This window comes from Leptosomus discolor, chromosome 1 (genome assembly GCF_034619465.1).
Source record: "Leptosomus discolor isolate bLepDis1 chromosome 1, bLepDis1.hap2, whole genome shotgun sequence".
Lineage (NCBI taxonomy): Eukaryota > Metazoa > Chordata > Aves > Leptosomiformes > Leptosomidae > Leptosomus > Leptosomus discolor.
Genome location: NC_141391.1, coordinates 24594948 through 24607841, shown reverse-complemented (window position 1 = coordinate 24607841; position 12894 = coordinate 24594948). Strand labels below are relative to the sequence as shown.

Genomic DNA, 12894 nt, shown 5'->3' with positions numbered 1-12894 from the left:
TCAATCAGGCAAAATCTAGTATAATCTCATTACAGCCTTTGCAGTTAATGAAACCTATTTAAATCTCTGACATTCTGATTTTTAGAGCTGACAAAGGCAAAAATTACTTGGTTTATATAACACAAACATATAGAAATATAAGATTTTATCCTTTAGGTTATCCTAGCCATTTACCAAGCAATGCGTAATATCAAAAGATTACTTTTCTGCTACTCACTATTGCTCCAGGATTTCAGTAAATATTTGATACTGATTTCAAAGAAGCCTGAATCCTGCTGGCTAGCCATGTCTGCTGCATACAAAGAGGCTTCTATAATTCTGAGCAGCTGAAGTAGCAGGTACTATGTATGTAGATGTGACTGTCACCAGTTAGTGATGTAAACGAGGGGTCAGAGGAGGAAATGAAGTCTCCGTAGATCCACTTCTTCCGTTCATGGTAGGTAAGCTCATTAAAAAAAAAAGCAGCTCAACAACAACAACAACAAAAACACACCATGAGATTTTTGTCCTTTGCTCTTCCTCCGGGGCTTGTACTTAATTCTGTCTGCAGGGTATTTTATTCCCTCACCCTCTCAGTATTTATTTTCATTTATTCCATTCCACAACTGGACAAATTTCTTCCGGTCAGTCAAGGCATATACAGTACCACAGCACTTGTTCCATAAGCACAGTTAGAGTACCTTCCCGAAGGGTGTCTGAGCTGAGCTTTTAATAATGTGCAGTCTGCCTCTCTGAAGCTTTTTTTCCATCAGAAGCTGACAGCCCGAGTGCATGCACCTCCTCTTGCGTACCGAGTATCAACTTGAAGCCCCACTGAAACCGTCTCTTCTGCAGCTGGCGGAATTTCACACGTACTGTTTAGCTTTAGGAAAAAACCCACCCTCTAATGAATATCCTCTGCATGCTCTGGTCAGCTGCTCTCCTTCCGCCTGTTTCCAAGAAGAGCACGCTGAACTGTACACAACTGCATCACGCTGCGGTAAAGCAGAGCTGCACCCATAGATCTGATTGCAGTGACGCTGGGAAAAAAAAGGCTCTCCCTCAGCCCAGTTGCACAAGAGAAGCGCTTCCAGAGCACTAAAAACATGGCATTCAGACTGCCTGCTTCTGCTTTTCTTTCCCTGCTACAGAAAAACGGGTTGTCATTTTCTTCTTGACGACTTCTTTTTTTTCCCCCTTAACAAAGATGAGAGACAGCAAGCTGAATTCATAATGGCAAATAAACCAGAGAGCTCACTGCTTGGTATTCACCTCCAAAAAAGCCACAGAAAATGCTCAGTTTGATGTCATTTTTATCTTGAATAATGTTCATTTAAAAAGGAACTGAATTCACATAAGGAATTCAAATAAGAAAATGAGGCAGAAGCAATTCACTGCTTGTTAATCTCGCTGTATTTTCTACAAAATGCTTAATTGCTAGCTACAATTTCCATATTCCTAAAGTTTTTTTTCAAATAATCACAGTCCATCACTATGCATATTTTAATGGTAATGCAGAAAAATAAGAAGAATCAGTTTCCCAAATATTTATTGTTTCATATAGTCTTGGTATCATCCTTCCAGATATTATTTCCTGTGAATAACAGTACTTATTTTCTCACTTAGGGGAACAGATTTCCTGCAGCATCTCATAATTACAGTATCTGAGCCAAAATAGAGCTTGTCTGCTGCTGATTCTTCTAAAAACTTTGTCAGCAATTATATTTGGACATTATTTTTAGTTTCAGTATGCAGAATATTTGATGTTTGGATCGGAAACTGAGGAACACAAGGGTCATTGAGAACAAACTCGTGTGGCTCTCACTGAAAATATGCTAAATGTCTTCTGTAAACATACCTCATCTAGAGATAAGGTTTTGTGTCCTCACTAATGGAAGGCTGTTGTAGAAATTCACTTGATAAACCTTCTCTCAGTTCCTAAATGAAGTTTACTCAAAACCAGTTTACATCCTTTTGTGAACATGGACTATCAAAACTGTTCAGTCTCTCAGGTCTGGTGGACAAAAAGCTGGACATGAGCCAGCACTGTGTGCTCGCAGCCCAGAAGGCCAACTGTACCCTGGGCTGCATAAAAAGCAGCGTAGTGAGCAGGTTGAGTGAGGTGATTCTGCCCCTCTGCTCTGGTGAGACCCCACCTGCAGTGCTGTGTTCAGCTCTGGGGCCCCCAGCACAGAAAAGACACAGACCTGCTCAAGCGGGTCCAGAGAAGGGCCACAGAGATGCTCAGGGGGCTGGAGCACCTCCCCTGGGAGGACAGGCTGAGAGAGCTGGGGTTGTTCAGCCTGGAGAAGAGAAGGCTCCAGGAAGACCTTATTGCAGCCTTCCAGTACACAAAGGGGACTTACAAGAAAGAAGGGAGCAATCTTTTTTAGCAGGGTCTGTTGCGATAGGACAAGGGGCTGTAGTTTTAAATTGAAAGAGGCTAGACTTAGGCTAAATATAAGGAAGAAATTTTTTACAGTGGGCGTGGTGAAACACTGGCACAGGCTGCCCAGAGAGGTGGTAGAAGCCCCACCCCTGGAAACATCCAAGGTCAGGTTGGACGGGGCTCTGAGCAGCCTGGTGTAGTTGAAGATGTCTCTGCTTACTGCAGGGGGAATGGACTAGATGACCTGATAATGCCGCCCCATCATACTATCCTGTTTTAACCAGCACGCTCCAACTTTTACAATTAAATGCAATATGGCAAATCCTAAGACCTAGGACTGATGACTTCCTACCATGCCACTAATTGATTTTTCAGCAGAGACAGTGCCAGGTAGGTTTGGAAGTCCTTATTCATCCTCACAAATGCTGCATTAATTCCTATGTTGAAGGATTTAAGTAATAATTTTCCCTGTGGTGCTACATCAAATGCTTTCCTGAAGATGACTGATATATTAATTTTATCACAATTGCCTTGTTGAAAACAAAATATACGGTTAATTTGCAAATAGTTCATTTTCCTAAATCTGTATTGAATTTTATCCAATTTTCACTTAAATCCACACCCTTAAATATAATCTCCCACCAAATTTTATTTCAAAGCCTTGAGTGTGGCTGAGGTCAAGCAGCCTCTCTGTTGATATAGATCATTTTTCCCCCATAAATTCTGTGGTTTATATTTAGAAGGCAGACTCTCTCTTTCGATAGATTCAACAAAAATTTTATTACCCAAGCTGCAATTTCATATGCCCGCTCTTTCATTATTATGAATGGAAAGTTATCTGGTTTTTGTAATGTAAATTTGAAGATCTTTGAGGTTTCTTTCCACCTCAGAACTGATTTTTTGGTTTTATTTTTTATTATTCCTCCTACCTCTGCTCCTCTACAAGGCCCCGTTCTTATGGAAAATAAGGCAAGGCATTTACTTAGTGGTCATACCTTATTCTTACTCTATCGCTCATCCTCACTGGATACTGGTGCTGATGTTCTTGTTTCAAAATTGTAGCAAGGAACTTTTGTTGTACCAAGAGCTTTTGATAGTGCTCACTTTAAATTGACACCCAACTAACCTCTAAGCCACAACTCTTCCCTAACAATGCAATGGGGACTCTTCCAGTAACTCTGCAGTCCTTTTCCATAAGAATGGTGGAGCATTCAATGAAATGACTGGGAGATCAGTTTTAAACAAACAAAAGAAAGTGTTTCTTTCTTAGCAAGTTGTGAGCTTCTGGAACTTGTTGCTACCGGAGGCTGTAGATGTAAACAGCATTAGTAGCTTCAGAACACTGATAATAAACACAAATTTAGGTCCAAAAAGAATGCTCAGGAGCACCAGATAGCAAAGTACTCTAACATCCCTAAAACAGCAACGCTGGCGCTGAGGCGTATCAGAGGGATGGGCTGCATAAAGTGGCTACACCCATGTGGACTCTTCCTAGTGTCTTCTACCGCTGCTGTTGGGAGGAGAATATCAGGCGAGATAGGTGACTGGTGGGACCCCATGGGATGCTCCTGAGGGTCTCACATTCCCCTCCTAGGCCGAATGAAAAGTTCAAGGTTTTGTTGGTTGGCTGATTTCACTGCTTTCAAGTTAAAGAAATTTCAGACATCTCCTGAAGGCGAGTACTCAATTTCTTCACTGTGAGTAACCAGCTCCTTTTATTTCTCATAGTTTCTCTTTTCAAAACTGCAGCCCTATTCCTGCTTGTCCCGAATCAGCTTGTATGAACATGATCCAATAATGTTCCTGTCACTTGTCCTTCTTGGTCTTCACCAGTTATCAAGTCTAACCAGCACAATCTCTTCTTGGCTTTGCAATCATTTGGTGAAGAAACAAATGGGCTATCACATCCAAGGATATCTGGATTTGACTACTGTAAATAGAGTTTGTGTCTGGTATGTTAAAGTATCACCAAATGCCTACTTGCACTTCCCTGTGGACTAACATTAAAAAGGCTATAGCTACATTCAGCCTTCTGTCTAGGAGTGGCAGAACCCTTAGCACCTTTTTTACTGACACTCTCCAAAGTGATTTGGGGGCAAAGTAATTCCATTTTGTGTATAGTAGTCTTTCTTTAACATTGCATCACAACATTAATATAGAATGCAGACTCTCACTGCCTTCACCTTTTAGTATTCTTTCTGAAGAACACATTTACCTATTGAGCACTTCCACTGTCAATATGCTGTTGCACTAAAACACTGAACAACTTAATGGATCTTTTAAGACAAAGCATGTTAAAGAAAAATACCACCAGTCTTAGATTGTGTATTTTTGGCATTGTACGCTTCCTGATCTCACAACTGTACTAAGGAGAGGTACAGACTAAGGAACTGCTCTCAGTCCACAGAGCAGTCTAATAAGCTGTAAGAGGAAAAACTGCGTTCGCAGCACAGTATTCAATACTATTGTTAAAATTTACTTCAGGGTTGGTACTCCTCCATTATCAGTGCTGCTTTAGAAAGTAACACCCAGAACATAAATGCCTCTGAACTTTACTTTTCTCTAACAGGTTCTTCAAAATTAAACAATTAAAATCTGATTTCTACTATTAAATAATCATTAAATATTTTTTAAAAATTTAAATACTAAACTTCATTTAAATATTTGCCAGTCTAAATTTGCTCAAATAGGCCATCCTCCAGAAAATATCATGGTTTTGCTCACATTTTGGAAACACTCCTAAACCAGGTATAACACATTGAAATGGCAGAAACAGCAGCATTCTAATCTAGTGCTGTGAACTTATTTTAGGGAGGCTGACAAGACTGAGAAGTTTTGAAGTTACACAGCTTCCACTTCAGTTCTTGTTGACTTTATGATATTTAGAATTCAATTACGTATTCCAGGTTGTGAAAGTCAGACAGGCAAAAGCATATAAAATCTGTCAGTGTAAGTAAGCTTTCTGATGATGGATATTACAATCTTACGTATTTACAAAAACAGTGGGCTGCTTCTTATGATGTTACTACAAGGGAATTTATGATAAATTAATGACAATGTAACTTATTTTCAATATAAGAAATCATAGATCCATAATGTAAGGCTTTTCATAGGTCTACCATGATGGAGCACCTGCTGATAATAGGAGCATTGTTTCAATTATGAACATTTGTATGTAACTCAAACTCTACATTCTGGATGTGCAGTGCACCTTCTGTTCTATCATCTGCTTTCTGAAGTCAGAGATAGCATATATCCAGCAGCCCTGAGTGCCTGGCTTATACCCTTCTCTGGCTGAACATTCTGTGGATGTGTGTCCACGTCCTAACTTTGGAAAAAAAATGTTGTGAGAAGCTGTTCATCAGCATGTTCAGAAGTGTTCTCGTGAGCAGAACACTGCATGATTTTCATTGCAAAATATCTGAAAAATAGACTTCCAAAACTTCCAGTCAGTAAAAGAAAAAGAACAACAAAAATACATGCTGCTGGAGGTACTCACAATATCTATCTTGAGAGATCCAGCTTAGATGCCTATGCTGGGAGGTGAGTGCCTTCAGCATGACTCAAGAGTTCCAGTACAGTGCACAATTATTTTCTGAAGCAGCCTATTTCTCTTCACCATCTACACATGATATTTAACGTAACTATTGTAAATTGGATACTTTATTTAGATTCTTAATATTTAGTAGCATAGGTTCCCATTTTGTTTACAGTTTTAGTGACTACATACAGGCATAGTCCTCTGCATTCTGAGCAATGCTTGCAGGAATCCTTAAAAAAGTACATGAAGATATGAATGTAGCACAGTCCTTGCACAATCTTTCACGGCTCATTTTAGCTTGGTATGAAAGGATCTGTTTGGATTTTGCAATTTGAACTCTTCAGAATCTGAGGCTAAATGCAAAAAGTAGTCGAAGGCCTCTAAGGTATGACAACAGTAACAAAGCAAGTATAAACTATAGATTCAAGTGTTGTACACAAAATTTCTTTCCTAGTGCTCACACACTGATTGTCTTCTAGTTGCAGAAACCAGTAAGAAGAACAGCGTGTTCCATATTTGATGCTAACAGAATGAATCTTTTAACTCATGTAGAAGGTGATTGCATTTTTGATCTCTAAGACCTTTTATGCAAACTCCATCAATAAAGCACAGTGATTGTATCTATGAGTGCACAAATGCAAAGCCTCTCCTTGGTCTGCAGTGATACATTTTTGTAAACCAGTCTCTCCTACAGGGTCATTCTGCAAGATATGATCACTTCAGCCCTGATTTAGCAAAAAACTTAAGCAAGACACAACTTTTTATTTACCCAGCATGTGCTTATGCTTAATACCTTGCTTCTACCTTTGTAGGTGCCAACCATTCTGCTCCTGCCCAGCTCCCCACAGCTTCCAGGTAGCGATGTGACACAGACACCAAAGCCAAAAGTAGCTTTACTGAACTTTTAACATGCTTTTTGATTATACACCTTTTCCTCTTTAAGGCTGACTATTTTTGCTGGGTCAAATGATATGCCCTTTTAGCCAGATAGTGCTGTATGCTGAATTATACCCATGGCTGATTTCCACAGAGTCAGCTTGGATTTACAGTGATACAGTTTGTACAAAAGTTTGGCTGTCTGGAGTTTTTACCCCAAGGCATGAGTAAGGGCAGCGGTTTTGATACGATCTAGTTCTTTGGGGCAAAATAAAGAAACCACATAAAGAACGATTCCCAGAGTGGTTTGATTACAGTGCAGAACACACCTAACATGAAAAGAAAAAGGATCTATTATATTATGACATCCTGGGATATATTGCATTGCATTCATGACTTCACATTCCAGTCTCCAATAAAACCAATTGGAACCTCTTTATGATCTACTCTTGAAAGACTAAGCTAGCTTTCAGATGGATACTGGCCATAGCCGAATGGTATTCAGGTGACTAAATATAGGTGTCTGATGTGACTAGAGAAACTCTAAGGTAGGTGAGCTATTCACAGAGACTGGCAGATGTGACGTAAGATGTACATCAGATCCACAGCCTTCAGAAGCAGTTAGAGGCTTTCTCCTAGACACCTGTGTTTAGGTATCTGATTTGCTCCCTTTGGTTTCAGGAGGAAAAAATGAAAAAAAAAAAAAAAAAAAAAAAGGTGTGTCTTTGTATTATTTGTGAAGCAACAAGTCCATATGTAAGGCAGCAATAAAAAAGGAATAACGTTTTTGCATTTAAGCAGAAAAAACCCACAGTATTTATATGTAGTGAGTTTATTTTCTTCAACTTGGCATTTGCTGAGTTTATGAACTTCTTTCCTCACATTAAAATATTTACAAGGTTTTTTTCTTTTCTTATTACAGCTTGCATAACACAAAACAATTCAAGGCAAACATTAACGAAGCAGCTTATACACATGCTTTACTAATGCCCTCTGCTAAAATAAAAATCAAAATTGTAATCTATATCAACTGAACTCTATGTACCTACAATGTCCCATGATTTAACAAGGAAAAATAAACATCTTGCTACAGTCCAAATTGAAAGTACAGAGTGACAGAAAGCAGTGCACAAAATAAGATATCATTAATCAAACCTCATTTAACGTGATAAACTCTAAATAAAGCAACAGAAATCCTTTTTAGTTTGTCTCACTAGTTTGGCCGCACCATTTTGTTTTGACCTTTGTTTGTAACTGACTGTTAAGATATTGCCACCTAGTGATGAAAAGCAAAACAAGCAGAAGCAGTAGAACAGTAAATAATGCATAGGGAATACATGTTTACATTGCAGACCGTGTCAGAATGGAAGACAGGAGCACAGCAATTAAGCACATCTCTGTATTTTTGGAGGAAGTATATCAGGCAGTTGGGTACAAAATATAAAATATTTTAATAGAAGCCTTATTTGGGATTGTTCATGTATCACCCAGCTCCCACCCTTGGGTTCAGTGAATTCTCAAGAGTATTTAAATAGGTTGTCAGGGGTTTGTGACTTTCCTGAAAATAACAAATGATAACTACCTACTAGTTATTCTGCTGAGGATTTGTTATTTAATGCTGGAATTATGCCTTCAAGATTCAAAGTACTAGTATCCTTCCCTTGACATTGTTTTGGAGCTGTCAAACTGAGATGTCCTCTTAGGACTAGGCTGTTGGCCTGTGTATCCCTAGCTGAACAGCCTCTGTCAGCATCAGCCAGCCAGGAACAAACTTCATTTTCCCAGACCTGCCATACACATGCTAAAAATATACCATCTGATAAGCCAATCTGAAATCTGCACCACTATCACTGGGGCACAGACTCAGAAAACACTGACACGAGAAATACGGCTGTGCAAGTCCAAATACAGCCTGCATCCTGCAAGCACAGCCTACAGAAATCAGCAGGCATGAAGAATAACTTAAGCAGTATTTTCTTCCCGCTCTTCACCTTAGTTTCTAGGCACCACCCCTAAATAAGCTATTTCCCATTATTAGAATCCTAAAATTTTATTTCGTTTGCAATTTTATTACAAACCCTTGACTATATTTTAGACAAAATTATGTAACGTACTCCCCAAAAGTCCCAGCATTACATAACTTGTCTGCCTTACAGCAGGAAGTTTCCAAACAGCCATTGATGGTGTCTTTAATTTTGGGTGCCTGTTTTAGGAACAAGATTAGTAACCCCAACCACCCACTCAAAGTCTAATTTGCATTTGGTAACTCATACCTAAGAGAGTGGTATCAGGTCACACAGAGCCTGGGACAAAGGCAACAGAGGGGTTGGGGCTGTCCCTCTTTCCCTCCAGTTGTGAAATTTCATTACACAATGCACAGACTGAACCATCAAATACTCAAACATTTAAGGCCGTAATTAGGTTGTAATCAGGGCCTCTTCCATTTTCATTCTGCAATGTAGTTGTATCTCTTCTACCCTCCTCACAGCAAGCTCTGCGGGAGAGCAGAGAAGTGGAAGCCAAGAAGGGGAAGGGTTCGACCATGCCCATCACTAGATATTCATAGAATCACAGACTGGTTTGGGTTGGGAGGGACCTTTGAGGATCATCTAGTCCAACCCCTTGCCATGGGCAGGGACACCTTCCACTAGATCGGATTGCTCGAAGTAACCTGCTTGTTTCTACAGGGTCTCTAGGGATGGCTAACAATTGCTGCATGTTACTATAGCTGAGCTCACAAGACTTCTCAGCTTTTCTTCTCTTCATTCTTGTGCTCCCCATTAGCAGTCACACCCAGAGGTTCAGGCACAGATTGCCCCCTCTTCTCCCAGGGCCATGGAGTCAGGGCAATCCCCTCTCTCCCCTCCCTTCCCAGGCAGGCAAAAGGCAGCCAGCTGGGAACCTGCCTTGGAAAAGGAAAAGCTCCTGACTCTTCAGAGGTGCCTCAGATGTGGTGGGAAGCAGAGAGAGGAAGACAAGGAGGGGGTTGTACCCACTTAGAGTGATGAGCTGACCCAAACATCGGCCATATCACACGCTTTAGTTTTCCTGATTTTGTCTCCCTGGTAGAATGACTTCTTCAAAATATACATTTCCCACAAGACACCTTCCTGTAACATGCTGCACATGTATGATGTTTTCATTCATTGTCTTTTTAGGAGGAGGAATTTGCAGTGCAGTCGCTCCAATTTACTCTCAAATACTAGTCTACCCCTCAGAGAGTTCTTATCTCAAAGTATGCAGTTCCTGCAGTGTGATTTTTAACACAAATGTTTTCATGAATCTTAAATACATTTACAGCTATACCTTCTTTTAATTCTGCCAGTGCAGTTCTTAAAGCTTTCACTGACTTTAAATAAGATGCTCTTGTGATAAGCTACTTGCTTACTTGTTCTTTTTTTAAACTTTCCTTTCCATTCTCTAGTTTTGTCTTTAATTATTAACACTTCTTCATTTCTGGCTGACCTATTTGCATACTCACACCTCAACATTTTCATTACTTTGTAGAAAGGTTTCCTTCTGCTTATGTTCTTTTGCTCCACTAGCAATGTCAACCTTAGAAGAGAAGTTCCTTTTTCACTTCTCTCATAAAATGAGAATAAACATATTGCAAGGGTTTCAACCAACTTCCATCTATTACAGATCAAGATCAGATGGACATGGTATCAGTCTGTACTACATTTGCTGCCTCTTACACCTTCCTATCAGGTATCGTGCTCTGCCTGCTCTCAGAGAGAGACTGTCAGACCAGCCAGGCCCATGTAACGTGAACACCTCCACAGCTCCCTCAGATTGGTCTTATGCATTCAGCATTCATTCTGAATTTTTCCAAAAAACCCTATCTCTTGTAACACCTGTGTAAGAACTACCCAGCTGAAACAGGGAAACAGCTCCGTCAGGATTAGCTGACCTTAGATTAGTAGTTTTTACCACTCTTGCATATGATGAAGTATCAAATTATATGTGCCACTGCATCCTCTCTCCCCACTTCCCAGACATGTACCGTCACATGCCATCTCAGACAAGACCGTCTGATTTCAGAAAAAGACTCAGGCTCTTGCTGCGAGTAAAGTGCTTGGCACACTGGAACTCAGGCTCATTACGGGATAAGGACCTTTTTTTCTCACTTTACTCAGCAGTGCTAACAGAACGATCCAAAATTCAGGTTCAGGTAGCTCAGACTAGCGCTACCTTTAGTCAGACCAGGGACCTAATGACTCAGCTGAAAAACATCTACAACTTTTAAGACTTTTTTGTTTCAAGGTGGGAAGAAGTAATGCTTCAAAGATCAGGGTTACCTGCGAAGTCATGCCAGGTGGTAGACCAAAAAAACCCCAATTTTTCTTCTTCTGACTGCTGTTTATAAACAGGGCATGCACATGAATATGCACTTCCTAACTCACCTGATACCTTCAGTAGCTAGGTCAACCACCATGCCTTTCATCCTTTTGAAAATATTTCTGTATCTCCAAAATAAACATAAAAAGCTATCGGCAAAAATCTTCATGACTTGAATCACTCGTTGTTTGAGCAACTTTTTATAAATGACTGCAGCGAGGTAGTATGAGGAAAAATCAGGCCATACAATTTTACAGTGAAATTTCTGTTTCTCATGGTTGTTTTTCCCTCACATTCCTGCACATTACGTGCAGACAAACCTTCGGTTACAGCTTCTGCCTTAGCACTCTCCTATTACTATTTAAAATCAAATTTTCTCCATTCTTTGAAGAACTGATGCCAGTAAACCACCTCCATCCTAATCAGTTGTTGGAAGGGAAGTGTCTTGTTTTATGTAGTTTTTGAAATCCCTTTCCGTATAACCCTCCTAGGCAAGCACTGGTGAGACACAGCGTATGGGGTTTACTATGGAATACCCTTACTTGCACAGCAGCATGCTTAGATGCTGGCTAGATAGGAAGTAACACTTTGGTTAAAAAAAAAAAAAAAATTCTCAGTAGTATTACATAAGAACACTTGTTCTGACTTGCAAAATCTTTTCTGTTTGTGGTTGTTTTGTTTTGTTTTTTTTTAGGGTGTAGGGAAGCAAAGCAAAGCAAATTTATTTTAAATAAGGATGGATTGTTTCACCTTTCAAGGTAACCTGTGGCAGAAGAGATCTCAATTTCAGAGACGGAGTTTTTCTTTGCTCTTTCCCCGCCTGCCCCCCACCTCCTCAACATAGTACATTTAACTGATAAGCACTTGTGCAAGGGCTCTCCCTTGCTATGGTGAAGGTTTTGCAACAGCAAGTCTTCCAAATGGGCACAGGCAATAGATTAATAGAGCTCCAGCATCCTCCAACTTGCTGCTTCTCTACAGAAGCACCAGTGTCCTCACAGAGGCCAAGTTAAATATACATGCAGTCTTTGTAATTGGGTGTTTTATATCCTCCAGAGTCCATCCCTTCCTGCTAACCTAAAAACCATCTTGGTTTTCTGAGATCTACGAGGTCTAACACAGCTCCCTGCTTATGTTGGAAAAGGCAAATTACCTTCTTCCTGTTTAAGAAGGTAATGTTACTCAAGGTTTCCCTCATGCTACATTTGAATGCAAATTGCAATTTAGTGAAAAAAAGGTACAAAACAAAATCTACAATCTGCTTTTTTATTAACTAGAAAAAACCCCAATATTTTGGCCTTAGAACCCAAGGAAGAAAGCACAAAAAGATAAGTCGCATTTAAAATGGAATGATTTCCTAGTAAAGACGGTAGTAATTATAGGTACTTTAACTACACTTATAATGATTAATGATTTTGAGTCACCACAGGTTAGATTTTCAAATTTATTTAGCTCCTGAAACACCTAACAGTTGCTTTGTAGATTATTAAGTGCCTAATCTAGTTAAGTATCAAACTCTTTGTTTGTTCACTGCATCATTAAAGGCTTTGAAAATCTAAACTCATTTTTTAAAAGTTATTAAAATGAGTAGATCTCATCCTCTCCCATGTTTTTTCTTTCACCATATCAGAAGAGTAAAATAGGCTCTTTCTTTTTCATCTCTGGATTGGCTTCTCAGCCATGAAATGAAATCTAAAATAAAGGTCATATAACTGAAAACAATCCACTGACACTGAAAATTTTTATTCAAGTATTTGAATATGACGCTTAG

General features: G+C 39.6%; 1 protein-coding gene across 6 annotated transcripts in view; it reads right to left on the bottom strand.

The window, feature by feature from the left end:
• FRY (FRY microtubule binding protein) overlaps positions 1-12894 on the bottom strand; it is a 203075-nt gene that overhangs the window by 175166 nt on the left and 15015 nt on the right. For 5 of the 6 annotated variants that reach the window (XM_086481865.1, XM_086481869.1, XM_086481868.1 and 2 more), the window contains exon 1: positions 218-287. The exons of the other annotated variant lie outside the window; for it this stretch is intronic. In XM_086481865.1, the coding sequence (XP_086337991.1) occupies positions 218-287 (70 nt within the window). Of the gene's footprint in view, positions 1-217; positions 288-12894 lie in introns of those variants that run through there. 6 annotated transcript variants of the gene reach the window in all.